Source organism: Cuculus canorus, chromosome 23 (genome assembly GCF_017976375.1).
Source record: "Cuculus canorus isolate bCucCan1 chromosome 23, bCucCan1.pri, whole genome shotgun sequence".
Lineage (NCBI taxonomy): Eukaryota > Metazoa > Chordata > Aves > Cuculiformes > Cuculidae > Cuculus > Cuculus canorus.
Window position 1 is genome coordinate 1,595,647 of NC_071423.1, and position 21,953 is coordinate 1,617,599.

Consider the following 21,953-nt stretch of genomic DNA (forward strand, 5'->3'; position numbering starts at 1 on the left):
CCCTAACCCTTGCACACTCTAGGGAGAAAGGCGGCGGAAAACTTAGGAAGTGGCAACTTAAGATGCAGGTAGCTTGTGGCAAGTATGAGGGTATTACTTAAGGACATAGCTGCTTGTCATCTAGCTGGAGATAAGGTCAGGCAATAACCTGCTTATTCTGAGCAGAACTGGACTTGCAGTAGAAGAGCACTGCCATCCCCTTGCTCTCTCCTGTTTCTCTGCTGGGACACCAAGAACTCAGCTACTGCCTTGTCTCCAGATCATCCACCACCCGGTGTGACCTCCCTTCCTTGCTCTGATGCGCAACACCCTTTTTACTCTCACTATGACTTTTGGAAAGGTACAGGGGGACATCTTGACTGTATCACGAATCAATTAATGAGAATGTAAAATTCTTTCCAAGGACCATCGGATTAACTACAGTGCAGGAGCGGAACTGCATAGTTCACGATATGGCTTTGCGTGGGGAGGATGCAGGGACGACTGCGGAATTGTGCTGGATGTTTAAGCTACGGGCAGTAGCGACACCAGAATAAAGGTGCTCATCTGTGTTACTGTCTGGGAAAAGCTGGTGTCTGAACCTAGCTTTTCTTTTGTACTTGTGGCTCAGCACTTGTACATGGATGTTTGGGTTCTCCAGGAGCTTCCAGCTCATGGAGTAGATGCTGATGTGGCTGCTTGCGGAGGGAGGGGAGGATGCTGGGTATTCAGTTTGCTCCTCTGTGTGTCTTTTTAAGGGAGACCCGCCTCGTTCTTTGTAGCAGCTATCTAGATGTAGGGGTGCGTGCTTCCAGAAGCTCTTCTTGAAAGGTGCTGCAAGCTTTCGTTTCCCATGGGACGAGAGGATGCTTAGCGCCTGGCACTTCACACAACGCAGCCAGCGGAAAAGCCCAGGCAGCAGCACAAGACATGAGGAACAGAAGGTACCCAGGGATGGCACTTGATCTCTAGAGGGAGACAGTGGCTCCGAGAGGAAAATCCGCAGGCGTTGACAATTGCTGGGAGCCGCGTTGAGCCCCCTCATAGCAGGAGGATAGTCCTGGTTAAGGTAAGGCCAAAACGGAGGTTAGGAGAGTTGCTGCGGGGGCAGGAATGGGGAGTTAAGGCTTTCACAGAGAGCGAGGTTTCACCTACAGCTCTCGCTACCTGAATCCCAAATAGCCTGAACCAAACACGTTGTCCCTGCTTCAGCTGGAGACCTCGGCAAGTAACCGGCAGCTGTGGGGAGGCTGTGCTGCAGCAGTCGGGGGCTGGTGCTGGTCTTGACACAACACACACCTCTGTTTAGAGAGCAGGGACTTCAACTGGACTCCCTTGGCGAGCCTGCACCGAGGAACCCAGGCAGGTCAGCCTTTCCTTGGGAGCCAGCCGGCAATGGAGCCGCAACACGGCTCACCTCGTGCCCTCTTTCTGTGTGTTATTCTTATGTTTTCCTTAAAAGCAAACATTAAAAAAGCATTCCCTCGCAAAAAAAAAGACGGCCCCTCTACCTGGCAATTGCTCACAAGGAGATTGTGGTAACCTGCATCACAGTGCTGCTTTTTTTTTTTCCCTCCTGACTGCCAGATTTATTTCCGTAACACCTAAGAACAATTATTCTAAACAAAATGCTTAAAACAACAGCATTGCACAATAAACTAGAACCACAAGGTAGCGTTACCGAAACAGCCCTGGACAAGGCTACAAGATTAAAAGAAGCAAATAGCTACAGACCAGTCACCTCCCAGAATTAGGGTTTCCTTATGATTTAAAAGCTCCAAAACAGCCACAAAACTTTTGTTCAAAACCTCATCCAAGTTCCCTTTGACTTTCACAGCTGTGCGCTAACTGCAGGGCCTCCAGGGTTTTAATTAATAAAACATTAAGAGATTCAAAAACAGGTAGAGAAGTTCTTCAACCACAGGGAAGAGGAATGGCCTTGGAATTTTGTCAGCGAACATTTAAAAACTCCTACATCTCAAGTATTGCTTGCAAGCCCTGACTAACGAAATGGATGTGCTTCATGAGGGGTTGTAGAGAGTCCTGGGCGGTCCGAGAGGCCGCACGAGAGACGCTGCCTGGCTTTTTTTACAATACAGAAAGCTTTGAAACACCTAAGATGAGGTTACTGGTGTATTAGAGAGTGCACTGGCCTTCTGTCCCTACTGCTGAGTACTGGCGAGCTACGCTCGCGATGCGGGAGGCGATACGACAGCGCACAGACAGCACCTAACTACGCGGTGTGCCACGATTTCACAGGGGTCCTCTCGCCAACACAGAACTTCAAGGTTACAGAAAGCCGCGTCCCGTAGACCTGCCGTTTGAGGTCAACAGGAGCATTCCCTGATCTAAGAGCTGCAGGAGCTGGCCCAGGGCAAGGAGCTGGTCATGCAGGTAACTTGGCACTTACGCAGTCGCTCCCAGCAGGTGAGCTGGGCTCCATTTACAAGCTGACAGAATGCTACAGAGATTTTATTTTTAAGGGTGTTTTGTTTTTTTTGTAGGGAGATGATACTGCCCGGCCAGTCGCAACGTGGTATTAAATCATCTGCGCTGGAGCTCAGCAGTAAAGAGGAATGGGCATGAAAAAACTGTGCTGTTCCCATCCGTGTGTGTATGGTTTGGTGTGGTTTTTGTGTGGTGTTTATCTTTTGGTATGAGATATGCAAACCTGCCCTACCGCTGGCCTCTGCTTACAACAGAGAAATTGAAAGTCATTTGATTTCTTGTAGTCAGAAGCAGCTTGTTAGGCAAGCAATTGAAAAAGTGCCTTGTACATCGAACTTGCTTCAGAGCCCATTCCGCAGGCCTGAGGTCAAAAAAGGCTCGCAGCCACTTAAAAGCAACTGAAGTGGATCCATTACACCTAAATATTATTTTTCAAGGAACCTCAAGAAGAAAACATTTGGGAAGTCTTTACCCCCAGCCCAGCTCTTAGCCCACCGTTGCTGCGCAGCCTCAGACAGGGCAGAACAGCGGTTCTTCCAAGGCATCACGGCACGGAGCCCCTTTCTTGGAAGCTAGCAGTGGGAAACAAGGTACGACACTCGGGGCTCACAGGGAGAGCGGCTGCATGCACGGTCCATCATGCACAGGACCATGGAGGCGTGGTGAGGAAGCGGTGGGAACTGCCAACATCAAATCTGGGGAAGGAAAAAAAATGCTCCTTTTTTCCCCTCCCCTGCCCCAACAGCATCTCTTTCAGCTCTGCCCAGCCTCTCTGGCAACATCTGCGTGCCAACAGCCTGCCCATCGTTCCAGTTGTCTCAAAACTACATGAAAAAGCTCTATCTCTATACATAAAAACAGTGAGTGGTGGGCTGGTCGGGGTAGGGCTGAATGTGGGGTTGCTTTGCTCATCGGGGCAGGGTTGGGGTTTTGTTTTTTTTTCCGTCACTGAAAAAATAAAACAGTCCACTGTCCAGCAGAGGCTGCTTAGACTCTATCCCTCCTTCCCCCGCACCGGCTCACTCCACGTGGACCTCTGTTTCGGGCCTCTGCAAACACAGCTCTGTCGGGAGGAAGGCTCCCTGGCCGAGCGCCGTGGCGTAAGTTCTACTGTGCACGTGGGTAAAATTGGGGGGCACAAACCCACCGCCTCCAACACAGCCCCCTCTTTGGTGCTGAGGCATGGTATGGTAATCCTCCAAATTATCGTACTGGGACACCACAGTCATCGTGCTTTGGCGTTTCCCAAGGGTTTGGTATGGGTAGAGGAGGGCCGAGTCCCTCTCCATGGTTTCGGGGTGCTGCACTCTGAGGCTGTGGCTCCGTTCGGGCTTGGGCGGTGGTGCCATGGGAGAGGCGGCATGCTCCTCCTCTTTATAGCAGTCTCTGGAGTGTTTCTCCATGGACGTGTTCGGCCTGGCTCGAGATCTCTCCAAATCCGGACGGTCCTCTGCCAACCTCACCTCCCTGTGGTTCAGTCTCAGGGTCTCCTGGTTCACTGGGATGTTGTATTTCCCACCTGGGTGCTGGTATCCGATGGGCTCGGAGGACTCTGGGCCACCTTTGGGCCTGTAGTCGGGATAAGGGGGCCCATTTTTGGATTCGGAAGGCTGCCTATGGCTTGCTTCCTGCTGCAAGTGCGTCCTGTGTTCGTTCGTGTTGCAGCCCGGCTCGTGTAGCTTCCTGTTGCGGACGCTGCTCTGCTTCTGGGGAAGGGACGGCTTCTCCGACTGCCCATTCCCGTAGGTGCCCTGGTAGTGGGCTCTCTCCAGCTCTGGCTCCGGGTGCTGCACGTAGTAACGCTCGTCTCCCTCGGGTGTAGCCGCTTTGCCCGAGTACCTCCCCTCCTTCCCTTCTGCTACCGTGAGGAGGCCAGTTTTCCCAGGATCTGATTTGCTGCGTAAATGAATCGCATCCAGTCCTCCCAGTTCCTCTGGCAGCAGTGGGGCCACGTTATCATACTGGGACATCACTGGCCCTTTCACCTTCTGGCGCGTGCGGCTCTCCCGGCGGATAGACTGCATGCGGTACTTCTCCATGTCCTCCAGGTCCCAGGACATGTACACGTGCTTGATATCCGGGGCGGGAGGCACGTCTCTGCTGATGAAGCTGTGCTCCTTGCCCGCCAGGTGGCTCATGAGGCCGCCCCGGGGGTAGGCAGCCAGGCTGGGATAGCGGTACAGACCTTTGCTTTGCAGCCGCGATGCGTACGATGCAAAGTCTCGGCTGGGCAGGGGGTGGAAAGGCCTGACCCGAACCGTGCTGTAGGGGTCCAGGTCGTAAAAGCTCCCGTCAGCAGTGGTGTAATAAGAGGATCCGGAAGAGCTGGAGTAAGGACTGTACCGGTAATGGACCCGCCCGTTCTCAAAGTAAGGCTGGAGTTGAGTTACGTGGTAGTCGGAGTGGGGCTGATATGGCTTGTACTGATAGAGGGGCCGCGGGCAGAACACCGGCTCATCGTCCGGAGGCACCTCGGTTCGTGAAATGGGAACGGAGCGAATAGCAGAGGCAGCAGGAGTGGGGACGTGCAGTGACTGAACCCTTCGGATCGTAGGGTAGGGTGGAGCATCCTCAGCATAGCTGGCAGTGCGCAGGCCCGTCGGGCTGACGGAGGACACAAACTCAGTCCGGCTACGAGGCTTGGAGTGGAGAGCTGAGGTGCTCTTCCCTTGGTTTGTGTAGGTGTTGTAGCGAATGCCGGCAGAATTGGGGGTCTCGGAGCGAGGCGGGTAGGCTTGGTGCTGGTCAGGCTTGCCGTGGTAGGGCACATGCGGAGGAACGCTCTCCGGCCTGTACTGATGCACGGCAGTGGGTTTGTGGTGCAGGTAGCTGTCTGGCCCAGGGGCTTCGGGGATGCTCTCTGGCTTGGGATGCGGCACGTACACGGGCTGCAGGGAAGCGTGCTTGGGCGGGGGAGGCGGTGGCGGGGGCAGTAGGGCTTCCTCCACGGAGGAGGCCAGCATGGAGGAAGAAAGAAAGGTGTGATAATTGGAGTTGGTGATGGCCTCAGCGTTGTTCGAGTGCATGGCGGCGGCGATTTTGCTCTCCAGCGTTCTCACAGGTGGGACGGGGGGTGTAAAGCTGTAGGAGGAGTGAGTAGGGACGGACTCAGACCGCAGGTGCAGCGGGGGAGCCCTCGTCGTCTCCCGAGGCTTTTCCAAATGGCTCTGGGGGCCTGTGGGCACAGAAGAGGCGCAGCGGGTGGCAGAGGTGCTCTCTGAGACAAAAACAGGCACAGGCTCTGGTGGCTTTTCAGGTGCAGTTGTGCCCCATACCTAGAGGGAAGAAAGCAGTAGCTGTTAGAGGCAAGCATCTCCCTCCCCCTGCCTATTCCACAGTTAAAATATCACAGAATCATGGAATGGTTTGGGTTGGAAGGGACCTCAAAGCCCTTTCAGTCCCACCCCTACCACAGGCAGGGACACCTCCCACTGGCTCAGGGGCTCCAAGCCCCATCCAACCTGGCCTGGAACCCCTCCAGGGATGGGGCAGCCACCACTGCTCTGGGCAACCTGGGCCAGGGCCTCCCCACCCTCACAGCAAAACATTTCTTCCCAACATCTCATCTCAATCTCCCCTCTTTCAGCTAAAAACCGTTTCCCCTCATCCTCTCCCTGCCCTTCCTCATGAAGAGCCCCTCCCCAGCTTTCCTGGAGCCCCTTTCAATACTGGAAGGCTGCTAGAAGGTCTCCCCAAAGACGTTATATCACAGATACTTGTATGGATTAGCTCAATTGGATTTTTTTCTGCTCCTGGTTTGTGTTTGCTGTGCAGAGCTAGCGCCGCTCGCTGCAGCAGGAGGTGTGTATGCTGCCTCCCGCAGCTACCGTGGTGCCTCTGGGAGACGTCAGGACCTGTCACAAATGGCACTCCCTGCAGATATCAAACTAGAGAAGGAGGAGGAGGTGGCTGCCTCTGTAGAGCAACAGGTTAAAGCTTTTACCCAGTTGCACAGTTGGCAGGTAGTCTGCTCGTCTCAAAGAAAATGCACCTGGATTACAACTCCTCAGGCCCTGGTGAGCAGATCAAGTGGTGTAATAGAGCAGAAACGCCTGCCTTAAACAGGTCTGCAGTGCTTAGGACAGGCTGCAGGCGTGCCTGCTTCACGGGCAGTGGGTAGTTTGGATTTCTGAGTGAACATTTCCATGTCTAACTTGCACACCAGGAATCTGACCTGCGTTACTAAAGCCTATTGGAAAAACATACTGTCAGCCTCATTGAAGAGAAGATGCCAAAATTCTTGTTTCTATGCACTTCTAAGCCCTCATTCCCCGCGTCAGTCACCCTGCTGGATACTTTCTCCTGTAAAATCAATGAGAACAGGTCTATGGGGATGTTCCCTTGTGTTTGCTTAAGGAATTCTGTGCTGCTTTCCTGTAAGGCTGTGTGTGTGCGGTACACGTGCAACTTCCAGTAACCTGTGAATCCCCTGCCTCTTCCCATTTGGGTTTGGATGGACTCTTCCAGAGCTCAGCCTCCTGCAATTACAGCGCCGGACACGGTGCTTGGAAGCACGCGCGATGCTGGGAGCAGATCCACGTACCTGGCTAGAACCGCTCGATGCTTTCGCGGAGGCCACTGGCACTTGTCCCGTTGCCGACTGGTGATCCTGCCGCTGCGCCGGGGCGGGCTGGCTGGCTGCGAGTGTGCGCTGTGCAGCGGTGACGGGGACGTCTGCCTGAGTCGTGGCCGGACCTGCTGGCCCACGGTTAGGCTCAGCTGCTGCTGGGATGGTGGTTAAGTACGGCATTGAAGCCGGGGTGCTTTTCTCCCCAGCAGGGGGAGACTGAAGCTTGTCATCGGCTGTGCAGGCAGGAAGGTGGTGCTTGTCCCCAGACACGGACACGCACGGACGGAGGGTGGGCTTATCTACGGACAAGTCTGTGCTGGGTGGTTCCCAGTCAGGCAGTGCACCTGGAGTGGGATGGGGCGGGTGCTCCCAGGCCCCGGCATGGGAGGGGAAGTGCTCTTTGTCCCCCGCTTTCCCAGGATGGAAGCTGGACTGCTCCTGCTCTGCATCTCTGCTACCAGGCATGTCCCCAGGCATGCCAGGGTGGAGAGGTGGGGGGTCCCGGTTTCCAGGTGCACCTGGTGGGTGGTTCTGCTCCCCAGGTGTGCTGCTACCTTGGAAATCCTGCTCTACTGGTGCACCGGTCGGGAAGTGAAGGCGGTTCTCAGGCAGACCGGTATACAGGTGGAGCTTGTCTGGAGCACCAGCAGAGAGATGGAGCTTTTCTAGAGCTGTGCCAGCTTCAGCCTCTCCATAATTTGTGCTTTCAGAATGAGCATCTCCTGGCCTTTTCTGAGACTGAGCGGATGCTTGCTGTGCGGACTCGGCTAACGCTAGGGCTAGCATGCGCGCTGCATTTTTCGGAGGAGGAGGAGGGATAAGAGACACAGAACTGACGGGAACAGGATCCTGGGGGGAGTCGAGGGCAACTGCTCCTAATGGGGGGAAAATTGAGAGAGAGAGTGATTTTATGTTACCCAATAAGGAGTGACCTAACCTTAATGACTATTATAAAAAAATAGACGCTTTCCACACTTTGACAGTGGCAATTCCTTCTGATGTGAAACACTCTTTCTGTCTCACATGCAACTGCTGCTCAATAGCACAGCGGCTCATCACAAAAAGGAAAAAAACACAAGAGATTGTCTAAAAGGCTCCTCTTGCATTTTCTAGCGAGGTAGGAAGTAGGTAGCAGAGAATAAGATACCCTTACACAATTTTGATCATAAGGTTTTTAGGCAAAAAGGTCCCTTCTTCAAGTGTTGGCAGATTTTTAATTAAAGAAAAGTCTTAGATGCGTTGGCTGAAATGATTTAGAACGACATGCTAGAGATTTTCACGCATGACAGGATGGGGGAGAAAAAAAAAAAAGAGTGGTGTACTATGGAAAATAATTATCTGAGATCTGTGAGATGTAGGGAGAAGGCAGAGGTTAAGACCTTACTGATCTGCACAGCCCTGCAAGACACTTGTGATCAGAACTGACGGGCATTCCCCTCTCCTAAAAGGCACGCAGAGGAGGATGGTTTTGAGAGCAGGTCCCCTTGGGAACTTAAAGAAAGAATGGAGGAAAATGCACTGTACCTTGCTGTGTGTGTCCAGTGGGTACAGTCTTATTCTGACTGCTTGACATTGGTCTCTCCCCTTCTTCTGGCAACTCTGGTTTGCCAGCAGCCACTAGCTGGGCATGCTGCAGCTCTTGGTGGGCTCCTTCCCCTGCTCCTGTTTCACTGTTTTTCAGGGGCAAGGACATCTGGGTTGGGGACCTGTTTGTGACTTCAGTGATGCCAATCCCTTTGCTCCAGCTGGAAGCAGAGGAGTTTCTGGATATGCTGGGCACTCCTCCAATCGCTTCTGACATGCGGCTGGGTAAGGCGAAGGAGACGGGTTCCGATGTAGTCAGCGGTGGAGATTTGATGGGCTTTCGTCCCATCTTGGGTGAGAAGGCAATGGGCTTGCAGGCCTTCTCTTCGGTTGGGCTCAGGTCCAGAGTAAAGAAAGGACTCATCTTCTCTTGGAAAGGGGAGACTGGCTCAGAGCTCGTGGCACTGCCTGGTGTCTGGGACTGGCTGCCTGATTCTGCATCCTTCTTTAGCAGGCTTGGCTTCTCCTTATTTATGCCGACTGACTCCAGCAGGGAGGTGCTGTCCAGGCACTCGGACTCTGCTTGGGGTGGGCTGCACTGAAAAGACATTGGGTCGAAATCCAGGCTTGCGACTCCGATATCTGGTGGGCTCAGGTCAACGTCTTCAGCAGATCGAGGAGAAATCAGGGCAGGAACATGGATGAGCCCCTCGTCCCCATCACTTTCATCGTGGGGAAGGTTGTCGTAGGAATTGCAGCGATTCATGTTTCCTAAGAGCTCTCCGTTGAATGAAGCAGACAATGCGTCACTGCTGGACCGAGGCCGTCTGGGTCGAAACAGTTTGGATTCACCTGGGAATGAGTAGATACATATGAGTTAGTGTCAATCTTACTGTCCAGGAGGTGACGGTTTGGTGCTGTTCATAAAGCAGCCTTAAGGCAGTGTGCTCACCTGGTGACCTCTAAACACAAAATTAATGTAGTTAACACTAACTGTTAATTAAGTTTGCTCACACTCCTTTAGAGTAGTTGCCAGGTCTGATTTAGTCTGATACGAAGCTGTTTGCAAAGGATAAGTAGTTTAAGTGTGCTGTCGACCTAAGGCTTTCTAAGAAAGCATTTTCCTTCCCGATGCTGTCATTTCCACCATAGAAAAGAAAGAGTAAATGTCGAGGAATGAATGTAAGCAGTGCTGGCTACACCAGAGCAAGAAGCTTGCTTTTTTTTAACCTTAGAAAGAAAACAAAGACCTGAAGAGCATTTCTCTGTGATACTCATCCGTGGTGGGCAGCAATAAGCTGCTTCCCTAATTAGCAAGTCCAGCTTCTACTGGAGGGGTGGAAAATCTGCCGTCAGTAATGTCAAGGTGCCTCTCTTAATCCACAGCACTAGGAGCACAGGGGCAATTTTGCCTTACCATCCACAGCGTGCAGAGAGGTAAGCGATTCTTCACTTTTAGCTGAGCGAAGAGTCCCGCTGTCTCCTCGTCCACCTAAGGAAATGCAACCGAGATGGTGAGAAGCTGAATTATCAAACTGGTTTATATTTGGCTGCTCAATGGTGACAGGAAGAAACCACTAAATGGATTTCTAGCAACACTACCACAGTCCTGGGAGCAAAAGTTGTGCTTTTTGTTTTAGGGCTCGGGTTTTTTTGGTTTTGTTTTTACTCCAAAGCCCTTAAAGAAAACCTGTATCCTCTCCGACTGTTAATGTGCTTTGCTGTCCAAGATTGATGCAGCCCTGTCTTGCAGTGGAGACTGTCCTGCAGAGCCCCCTTCAACCCGTGGTTCTACACTGCTGGGCAAGAGGCAATTAAAAGAGTGCATCAATTTTTGATGATACTCATTTTACAAGCTCTGCCTGGAGGTACCCATGATAACTGGTTGGTTCCTGCCAGCAAACAAACCCCCTTAAAAAGAGAGGAGAAAGTAACATTTGCGCAACTCACTTTATAAGCACTAAACAAGTACAATTTCAGTGCTCCGAAGAGACAGGCTAAAGGTCATTCCTAGAATGTGTTCATTATACTGGAGACTAAGAGAGTTATAATTTGAACGTTGCACCATGAAGAAGATGGGATAAAAGTCCTCACTAGCCAGCGTTTAGGGATCTGTGGTGTGTTTTACCACAAAACCATGTCGTTGTTATTTTCAACTGTGCAAAGAGACAGTAAATTGTCTATGGGAAGGGCTGAGAATTCTGAATCCACTTCCATTGGATGTGGCTACAAAAGGCCATTGGATGCCTTCTCTTGTTACACCAGTACAGCTTTTGGAGCGACTGTGTGTGTGGAAAAGTGCCTTTACCCAGTTTAATTGTGTCTTTTGAGAGCAGCAAAGGGAACTGTATTCTTATTTCATAATAACAGCACCAGAAGGAATTATTCTGAGACTTATTGCAGCGGTGCCCACGTATCGTCTTTCAAAATTTACTCTGAGCAAAGTGCTAGAGATGTGGGCTTCAGCGAGTTCGGCTCCTGAGCTAATGTGAGAGGCATTTAGGAAAGACAGCGGTTAACTGCAGGTGTTATTCATGGCTTGAACGCTAGAAGGAGATACAAGCATACCGTAAACGTGAATTCTGCAAAGCTGCAGCCGGATTTGCACCCTTACCTGCCAGGGCTATGGCTTTCATTTCTGAGGGTTCGCTGGGATTGCGCTGTAGTTTGCGTTTGGACACGGATGATGATTTTCCCAGGTTGAAGAAGGAACGCCAACTGCCAACTGGCGATTTCTTCATCTTGCTGGGTGGTCTTTTTCTGGAGTGAGAAAACAGAGCGCATTATTGGAGGGGGGAGCTGCATTTAGTTCAGGCTACTGGTTGGTTGTTATTAGAACAGTCTGGTTTCTGCTGAAAAAAAAAAAAAAGCTTAGAAACTTGGGCTCTTTTAAATAGCTGAGGATTTTTTTCATTCTTATAACTCAGCCCTTAGGTATGGGGTAAATTCATCCAAACCATGCAAAGCAGGTGCAACGCAGGTGAGCAAAGGCTCCATACTGATAATCATAGAATTGTTAAGGTTGGAAAAGACTAAGATCATCCAGTCCAGCCGTCAGCTCAATCACACTGTCTACTAAATCATATCTTGAAGTGCCATGGCTGAATGTTTTTTTAACCCCTCCAGGTATGGCGACTCCACCACCGCCCTGGGCAGCCACTCCCAGTGCTTCACCACTCTTTCAGGGAAGCAATTTTTCCTAACATCTAATCTAAGCCTCCCCTGGTGCAACTTGAGACCATTTCCTCTTGTTGTTTTGCTTGTTACCTGGGAGCAGAGCCCAGCACCCACCTCACCACAACCTCCTTTCCAGGAGCTACAGAGATCCACGAGGTCTCCCCTCAGCCTCTTCTTTTCCAGGCTAAACAACTCCAGCGTCCTCAGCTGCTCCCAGAACCCCTGGGCTCCAGTCACTTCCCCAGCTCCGTTTCCCTTGTCTGGATGTGCTCCAAACCCTTCAATAATAAGTGAGAGGCCCCAAACTGAACCCTGGATTCAAGGTGTGGCCTCACCAGTGTTGAGTGCAGGGGGATGATCCCTTCCCTATCGGCTTCACACACCATGGCTGATCCAAGCCAAGATGTTGTTGGCCACCTTGGCCACTGCTGGCTCATGTTCGGCCACTGTCGACCAGCACCCTCAGGTCCTTCCCAGCTGCTCTTCCCCAAGCCTGGAGCATTGTGTGGGGTTGTGACCCAAGTGCAGGACCCAATATTGAGCCTCGTTAACTCTCAGGCAATTGACCTCAGCCCATCAATCCAGCCTGCCAGGTTCCTCTGCAGAGCCTTCCTACCCTCAAGCAGATCAACACTCCCACCTGCTACGGGATGGCTTTTACTGAGCTGGCAGATGCACCAGTTCTCTGACGAACTGTGCAGCCATAAAAGGTATCAAAAGCATCTCTCGCTCATGCTGTAAAATCACATCCACCTCCTCCCACTGCTGTATTTCATTTCTAGTGTCGTATCTGTCCAACTGCTCCAGTTCGAGGGGAACCTGGATTTCTTACAGGCACTTATTCCTGAAATCTGGAAAGCCGTAACGTTTCCAGTGTTTGCCCTGTTTACATTTCTGTGCACATGAGCACAGGCACACGTACACATCGCGTACAACAGGGCTTTAGATATTCAATAACTCTGCTAAAGGGGAGGGAGTGGTGCAGAGGTTTTATGGCTAAACTGAGTCCTAATAGCATCCAAAGCAGGTGGAAAACAGGCTACAATACCTCATGTACAACTAGTTTTTGCTGTAATCAAAACACCAGCAGTGTGCCCAGGTGGCCAAGAAGGCCAATGGCATCTTGGCTTGGATCAGAAATGGTGGGACCAGCAGGTCCAGGAAGGGGATTCTCCCTCTGTACTCAGCACTGGTGAGGCCGCACCTCGAGTACTGTGTTCAGCTCTGGGCCCCTCACCACAAGAAGGATATTGAGGCTCTGGAGCGCGTCCAGAGAAGAGCAACAAAGCTGGTGAGGGGCTGGAGAACGTCTGACGAGGAGCGGCTGAGAGAGCTGGGGTTATTTAGCCTGGAGAAGAGGAGGCTGAGGGGAGACCTTATTGCTCTCCACAACTCCCTGAAAGGAGGTTGTGGAGAGGAGGGAGCTGGGCTCTTCTCCCAAGGGACAGGGGACAGGACAAGGGGGAATGGCCTGAAGCTCCGCCAGGGGAGGTTCAGGCTGGATATCAGAAAAAAATTCTTCACAGAAAGAGTCATCGGGCACTGGAACAGCTGCCCAGGGAGGGGGTCGAGTCACCTTCCCTGGAGGTGTTCAAGGAACGGGTGGATGAAGTGCTGAGGGACATGGTTTAAGGGAGTGATAGGAACGGTCGGACTCGATGATCCAGTGGGTCCTTTCCAACCTGGTGATTCTGTGATTCTATGATTCACCGAGTTATGACACACACTGGAAAGGAAACTCGTCTCTACCTTTCGGACGGAAAGTCTATGACCGTGTGGAATTTCCCTTGTAAAGCTGCAGGGCCTTCTCCCACTTCTATGTATTTGCTGTCTGCCACGATGGGAGAGTTGATCTGGGCTTGTGTCCGTGCCTGTGCCTCCTCCAGCGTGAGCAGCTTTGTGGAAGGGGAGGACACCAACAGTGACTTGGGCCGCGATAAAGAACTGTGCCCTGTAAGACAAAATCACAAGCAACAGAGAGAATCAGAAACCAGCAGTACAGAGATCAAAGCTCCGGATCTGTGCGTCCAGGGAGGTGGTGTGTTTTTCTAGAGCTTTGTTATCCCAGTCACTGAAAGATGTGGTCAAAACAGCCACTTCGGCAGAGGCGTGTTTCTGCCAAAAACCCCTCTCAAAATTAAAAGCAGCGTAGTGTATTCGAGAAAAGAAGGCAGGGGGAGGCAGGTAGGTTGGAAACATTCACTGACATGCTTTAAGTTTCACTCTGCAAAACAGTGATGGTTTTATTTCCTATAAAGCTTGGCCTCAGCCATTCCCAGGATCCACCTCTGGGTGCAACAGGAAAAGCCATCTGTGACTGAAGTTGCTACAAACCAACATGCAGATAGACACAATAAATAGGATCAAGCCGTGGGTCTTGCTCGTGGCCTTTTTACACCTCGTGCTTGTTTTTGGAGATGAGATGAGCATGTACATTTTTGTACGAGCAGCTGATGCTGCCTCCTTCTGCTTGGATCTGTTAGAGGAGCTTGCAGTGCAGACGAGAGCGCTGCAGAGGAGCACAAGAAGCCTCACGTAAAAGCAGACAGCTTTTGTTTGCTTATATAAAGGTGTTCATGTGGTTTTTCTCACCTCAGTAAAAGAGTGTGGGTGAGTTCGTCCTTCCTCCTCTTACCCGTACCTGCCTGTTAGAAGCCATACTCAAAACCAGAGGCTCCTGGAAGCACAGTTGAGGATGCTGCCTTGCTGCAGCGCAGTACTCCTGCGCTTGGCTGATACGCTGTGAAACAGCCTGACCCTTCTCCCTGCCAGTTCTGTGTCAGAGTACGCTGAATGCGAATGACCAAGTTATTAAACAATTAGCTGAATTTACATGGTCCATTCTAAGCCTGGATAATCATTTGGCTCGGACTCTTAACATACTTATCTTCCCCTGGCAGAGCTCAGCCTGCTGTGGGCTATTACTGTTCAGCCAAGCTAACCCCTGGCTCCTGTTGACTTAAAATTGCTTTAAAAAAGCTGAACTTGGAGGAACTCTGCAACCTTCGGGAGAGGCAGGGCTTGTTTAAAAGTAGGGAGCAGCAAATACACTGGAAAAACAGGTATTTGCACTCCATAGGTTGTGGTAACCTGTTCACTTTTCAGGTTATCAAAGCAGATGGTACACGCTTAGTGCTGCTTAGGAGTAATAATAGCTTGTGTTATCCATGTCTGTTGATCTGACAGACAGAGTAAACTTTCCTCCTGGTGCAACTCTGTTCCTTTTCAATGGAACGGGTGCACTTTTGGCCTTAGCAGCTACTCAAGGGAATTTGTAGGTTCCAAGGCTGAATGACGTTTCCAGCGCTCCAGGGTTGGGCACTAATGGGTTGCACTTTGTTCCTCATCCTAAAGCCATGAATCAACAACACGAGCTGGGAACTGGGCAAGAGCTGTAGGGGAGCGCAGAGTGAGCCACGTGGCTGCAGGCACTGCTAACGAACACAGACTGTGCAGAGGAAATAATCAGGGTACCAGATGTCAAAATATGCCCTTTAAGAGCAAGACTAAGTTTCTTAGTGCCAACACTGTGGAATACAGAGAGCTTTCTTTATATCAGTTCAGTTCTTATGTTCTAAGGTGCTGATCGGGGCAGACAGGTCGCGTGTTGTACTGCAAGACAGCTCAAATGGATAAACATGCAGAGCATCGACACTGTTGGTTGTAAAAAGAAGAGGAAGGACAAAGATTTAAGAAATTCTTTATGATTCATCAGTCCTAGGACATAAAAGTAGAAACCAAACGTTAAGATGTGGATTTCTGCAAAGCATCCTTGGCTTCTAAGAAAGGTACCAATAGCCATTTCTAAAACCAAGCTGTATTTGCCTGTTCTAACATCATCAACCTAGAATTCTGTCCTCTGTGTTATAGTGAAAAACTATTTCAAATGTCCCTGAGGAGGCTCAGAGCCCCACTGAGTGTCTGATACCTTTTTTTGATTAAGGTAAACTAGTGGAGGAAGATGCTCACCTGCTCCATCCCGTATGACTGAGCTGAGTTTGGAACTGAAGAGGACATCCACATGGTTCAAGATGAATTCCACAACTACGGACTGGATTCGCACCTCCATGAAGGCAGCTGTCCCACTGAAGCAGGCAGACTCTATTTGCTTCGATCTGAAGAAAAGTCAGATTAAATGAAATGCAGACAGGCAGAAGAACACAGGAAAACGTGCTCCTTTTGGGTAAGGCTTCGGCATGTGTCAAGCTTTTGTGCCTGGCTGCTTGTTAAGAGATCAAATCTCATCCCAGCACTACAGAAATGATCACGCTGACTGCAGTGATTGATATCCACATCTGAGGTTCAGGTTTGAGTCTTAATGAAATAGCAAGAGGATCGGGGCCTAGAGAAAAGCTGGGGAGGGCAGGGATAGGATGAGGAGGAATGGTTTGAAGCTGAAAGAGGGGAGACTCAGGTGAGATCTTAGGAAGAAATGTTGCTGTGAGGGTTTCTGGAGGCCCTGGCCCAGGTTGCCCAGAGCAGTGGTGGCTCTGGAGGGGTTCCAGGCCAGGTTGGATGGGGCTTGGAGCCCCTGATCCAGTGGGAGGTGTCCCTGCCCATGGCAGGGGGTGGAACTGGATGGGATTTGAGGTCCCTTCCAACCCAAATCATTCCCTGATTCTATGAACACCAGGTCTGGAAGGACAAGGAGCGTGTGGCAGGTCAGGATTGAGGTCAATGTGCTCCTACACAAAGTGGGGAGCTTTTTGCTAGCTTTTTTCCTGATACTATGGACGGCAGCAGTTAATGCAGTGGCTCTGTACAAAACTCACTGTGGCCTCCTAATGCGATTTTTCCCTTAGCAGAGAATGCCTCCAACTGATCCTGCTCAGCAAGTACCCTGATAGTCACAAAAACAAACTCAAATGAGAGCGTTTGACTGCTTGTGGGTGAATTGCCAGCAAGAAGGAAAGAGCTTACCCTCATTAACTGCACACTGGGGAATCTATGACTCAGATTTCTCAGGTTGGGAACAAAAGCAGTCCAGAGGATCAATACAATAGAGGGCAGGGTGATTTTCTTTCTTTTTTTCTTTTAAAGCAAAATTTTAAAATGACATCATTAATTTTAAGCTGCCCTGTTATGCGCATTCAAAACAAATTTTAGGGGACAGATTTATCCCCGATCGTTTCCGTAAGTCTGAATTTTTGCAGCCAAAAGCTGTCAAATTAGACTCTAGAGACCGATGCACTGGGAAATCAGTGATGCCACTGAACAAATTTTCCTTGGATGATCAAGGGCACACTAGGCTCGTGGAAGCAGGAGAGGGGAAATGATCATCAGACAAGAGGGCTGGAGGGAATCATTCCTTTAACTGCAGTCAGTGGAAGGGCACTGTGGTGGGACAGAATAAGACCATGGCGCTCTCTCTGCGTGGTTCCCCTGATAACAGCGGGGACAGTTTCACATCACTAGTTCAGGAGTTGGTCTCAGTCCCCTGCTTAGAACTTCCCACTGGAAACTGTACTGGAGGAGAAAACAGATTGGGTGGAAGAAAGGAAGAGCTCTTTCTCAGCTGCTGAAAGCTGTGATTTTGTGGAGAGCAGGTATCTGACTGTGATATAAATATAAAAACTTATTTTGTATAGAAAAAGGAAAGAAAAAAGAGCATACCTGAGGAGGTTTGGAGCCCAGACGATTGCTAAGTTCTTGGTGTGCATGTTTGTGATGGAGCAGTAATCAGCTAGACGGGCTAAGTGTCTCATCAGGAACTCTAGTGTCCTGGAAAACAGGAGACAGGCAAACGTTCAGCGCCACTGAGCAAAGCCACGCTGTAATTCACAAAACAAACCCCAGATTATTGTCGCCTCTTGGTTTGACAGCTCATGGCAAAACGTGTTAAACTGTACCCCGAGACTGAGTTGTCTTTAGCAAATAATCACAGTGGGGTGAGGGGAGTCTCGCCTGATCTGCCCAGGCTCAATGAAGAGACAGCCAAAGCACCCGCGATCAGTCCAAGGGCTGGATCAGAGAACACGGAGAGGGATGGGAACAACTGACATGCCCCCAGCACGGCAGGATCTAGAAGTGGAGCGCCCTGGAAACCCATCACTTGGCTGCTTCACTGCAACAGCAATCCCGGAGGGGTGGAAGGATGCTGAAAAGTGAGCTCGGAAAGGGCAGGAGTGCTTCTTACGACACCCCAGGATACTGAAAACCAGCGCATTGTATGCGAATTCTACTTATGAAATTACCCAGTACAGGTTTCTTACAGATATATGCAGCAGATACAGGTTCAGAGGCTTCTGTTCACATTGAAAAAAAAGTTGTTTTTTTTTTTATATTCAACATTCCATGAGGAGAAGGGAGCGCACGGTGGTTATGAAAATGCTGATGTCCCCCTCCTCCGTGCTGTTGCCTGGCAGCATCCCTGGCTTTTTGCCTGTACAAACCTATTTTTTGGGGGGGCTGGGGAATGGGGAAGAGCTGATTGTGGGACCTGTCATTCCCAAACGGGTAAGGCCTCCGAGGAGACCATACAGCGACCTCCCAGTACCTGAAGGGGCTACAAGAAAGCTGGAGAAGGGCTGTTCACAAAGGCCTGTGGGGATAGAGTGAGGGGGAACGGGGAATAAACTGGAGAGGGGCGGGTTTAGACTGGACATAAGGAAGAATTTCTTCCCCGTGAGAGTGGTGACGCCCTGGCCCAGGTTGCCCAGAGCAGTGGTGGCTGCCCCATCCCTGGAGGGGTTCCAGGCCAGGTTGGATGGGGGCTTGGAGCCCCTGATCCAGTGGGATGTCCCTGCCTGTGGCAGGGAGTTGAATTGGATGACCTTTAAGTTCCCTTCCAACCCAAACTATTCTGTGATTCTATGATTCTAAGGCCTGAAGATGGATGTTCCTGGATGGAAACAAAGCAGGCATCTCCAGCACCCAGACTGTTTGGTACCTGCAGCATCACAGAGTTGCAGAAAAATAAAGTGGTTTTTTTTTTTCTCTTTCTATGCAAACCTCAGGAAAGGAAGAGAGCAGCAGCCTCGTCCACCCACACCGTTTGGCATCCAGTGCCTCCCATGCCCCAGACACACAGAGAGTACCATCTCCAAGTTAAACAAGTCTGTCCGCCACATAAACTAAGAGTCATTTTAGGGAAAAGGTGGAATGCACGCGAGAAAATGAGATGGAAGGGATGAGATTACTTTTGATAAGATCCTCTTGAAGGCCCTAATCAATTAATTAACATTAAATATTACAATTAGTGAATATGAACTACCAGTTATTATACTAATTAATGTTATTTAAATAGCAAGTAGCACACAGTTGCAGCTTGTAACACATTAGAATGGTTAACTAATTAGTTAAGACTAATGACTATATAATAAGATACTGATATTCATATATCATACTACAATATCATATATATACTACAATATCATATATCATATTACAAGTTATGATATTCATATATCATATTACAAGTTATTTATACCACGCAGGTACAGCACTGCAATTGCCCATATAATCACCGTACATTAAAATAAATAAATTTAAATATTTATTAGCAGAAATCATCATAAATAACTATCTTTATGCGTTACAGTCAGCCTCTACGCCAGGATACTGAATTATAACTGGTTCTGCAAAATAACATACAGTAGAAGTAGAAATGACTGACGATTATCAAAGATTACAATTGGACACTATCAGCCAAACATCATCTCCAGGCACCACCACTGGTGAGCCAACAACCATAAACTGATCGGCCAGTTGATGATTATCATCAAGTATGATAATTAGACATCCACAGCCAAATATCCACCTGCAGACACCGGGCATGTTCAGCGGAACTACTCAGGATACAGCACCACAACTGGTCCAGCTAATTATAACAGCTACTGATAGGCAAATAACTGTCAAGACACATTGCAATTAGCTGTTTACACCAATTACAAGACATAAGTGATGAAGACTACTTACCATACTTACTACTAACCATCATTACAATAATTAGTTATTAATGCTGTTTATAGACTCATTAACATACAGTATTACCTATTAATAGGACTCACCATATTTTTTTGTCTGATGCCTTTTTGCTATACCCGGCCATAATTTTTAATATTAAAGAACTTAACGCGCTATTACACTTAGCCAAGACGCAACACCATACATCACAATTCAGTTATTAATACTAAGATGGCCAGATGAGCCAAATCAACCCTGGTGATCAATGGAGAGACAGATGCCGCAGCCAGATGGCCCTCACGTCCATCTCTTCGATGATTCCATGGCAAATTCAGACTAGATATAAGGAAGAAATTCTTCCCAGTGAGGGTGGGGAGGCCCTGGCCCAGGTTGCCCAGAGCAGTGGTGGCTGCCCCATCCCTGGAGGGGTTCCAGGCCAGGTTGGATGGGGCTTGGAGCCCCTGATCCAGTGGGAGGTGTCCCCGCCCATGGCAGAGGTGGGACTGGATGGGCTTTGAGGTCTCTTCCAACCTAAACTATCCTATATTATAATTGGTGATTCTTAAACACTCTATTATATAGTTCTTCAAAGATAGCACTGTTACAGTTTGTTGGTTACTATTATTGCTGCAGGGTTGGAAACTGGAGATGACAAACACTTGACCAAATCAAACTGAAGGCCTGAACCAATTTTTTTTGGCTACATTTCACTTCAGTTGTGATTCCTAGAACTGGTTTTGTGCTGCCCTCCCAGTAAAACGATTTCCTTCGTGATATCGGTCCCTTCTGACAGAACCTGCTTCTCTCTGCCCCTACACAGCGCTAGGAAGTCAAATAAAACTGCGCCAAGTATGTAGTGTTTGTCTGGCAATGAGCTAATTAAAATATAAATCCACTTTATATATCATAGAATCATAGAATCACCAGGTTGGAAAGGACCCACTGGATCATCGAGTCCAACCATTCCTAACACTCCCTAAACCATGTCCCTCAGCACTTCATCCACCCATTCCTTAAACACCTCCAGGGAAGGCGACTCGACCCCCTCCCTGGGCAGCTGTTCCAGTGCCCGATGACTCTTTCCATGAAGAATTTTTTTCTGATATCCAACCTGAACCTCCCCTGGCAGAGCTTCAGGCCATTCCCCCTTGTCCTGTCCCCTGTCACTTGGGAGAAGAGCCCAGCTCCCTCCTCTCCACAACCTCCTTTCAGGCAGTTGTAGAGAGCAATAAGGTCTCCCCTCAGCCTTCTCCAGGCTAAACAACCCCAGCTCTCTCAGCCGCTCCTCATAAGACTTGTTCTCCAGCCCCTTCACCAGCATCGTTGCTCTTTTCTGGACACGTTCCAGAGCCTCAACATCCTTCTTGTGGTGAGGGGTCCAGAACTGAACACAGTACTCAAGGTGCGGTCTCACCAGTGCTGAGTACAGAGGGAGAATAACCTCCCTGGACCTGCTGGTGACCCCATTTCTGATCCAAGCCAAGATGCCTTTGGCCTTCTTGGCCCCCTGGGCACACTGCTGGCTCATGTTCAGTCGGCTGTCAACCATCACCCCCAGGTCCTTCTCCTCCGTGCAGCTCTCCAGCCACTCTTCCCCCAGTCTGTAGCACTGCACGGGGTTGTTGTGCCCCAAGTGCAAGACCCGGCATTTGGCCTTGTTAAACCTCATCCCATTGGTCTCGGCCCAGCAGTCCAGCCTGTTCAGATCCCTTTGCAGAGCCTCCCTACCCTCCAGCAGATCCACACTTCCTCCCAGCTTAGTGTCATCTGCAAACTTGCTGAGGGTGCACTCAATGCCTTCATCCAGGTCATTGATAAAGACATTGAACAGAGCTGGACCAGTACCGAGCCCTGGGGAACCCCACTTGTAACTGGGCAATAAACCATTTTAATAGAGACAGAGGGCAGCTGTCTCGAGGGGGAACACTGCACTCGCATCCTTTCTCGTAAACCCCGAGCCGTAACCAGAGGGCAGCACTGACCTGTAGTGAGGAGGAGGCAGCTGCTGGATGACATCGTGGATTTTAACCAACCGCTCCTCATCTGTAGCAGCAGAAACGGCATCCTGGAACAAGGAAGGAAGGGACTTTAGCTGCAAATAAGACTAGATATCTGCCAAAGCATCTTGTACCATGGCAAATGTAGTGTCCTTCAGCAGTGAGGTGGATTCTGCTGCTCTGCTCCACCTTCAGAGAGGCGCCTGTCCCTTCGCAACAGACCAGCACGCAGGTAAGGTGAGAAAGGCCAAGTAAATCAAGATCTGGGCCACTTTACAGCTTATTTGTACAGTACAATTCCTTGCAGAGGGTGTTGGCTCAAAGTAATATTTGCTGCTAATCCCACTCTTGTT

The 21,953-nt window shown here is 49.9% G+C and overlaps 1 protein-coding gene across 9 annotated transcripts in view; it reads right to left on the bottom strand.

Moving 5' to 3' along the window:
• Positions 1–2,615: 2,615 nt before the first annotated feature.
• The window catches only part of ARHGAP32 (Rho GTPase activating protein 32), a 274,980-nt gene continuing 255,642 nt past the window's right edge, over positions 2,616–21,953 (bottom strand). For all 9 annotated transcript variants that reach the window (XM_054086884.1, XM_054086883.1, XM_054086888.1 and 6 more), the window contains 9 exons: positions 21,586–21,668; positions 17,312–17,419; positions 15,668–15,813; positions 13,448–13,649; positions 11,136–11,281; positions 9,939–10,013; positions 8,522–9,373; positions 6,971–7,872; positions 2,616–5,702 (listed from right to left, as the gene is read on the bottom strand). In XM_054086884.1, the coding sequence (XP_053942859.1) occupies positions 3,447–5,702; positions 6,971–7,872; positions 8,522–9,373; positions 9,939–10,013; positions 11,136–11,281; positions 13,448–13,649; positions 15,668–15,813; positions 17,312–17,419; positions 21,586–21,668 (4,770 nt within the window). In that variant the 3' untranslated portion in view covers positions 2,616–3,446. The remainder of the gene's footprint in view (positions 5,703–6,970; positions 7,873–8,521; positions 9,374–9,938; positions 10,014–11,135; positions 11,282–13,447; positions 13,650–15,667; positions 15,814–17,311; positions 17,420–21,585; positions 21,669–21,953) is intronic.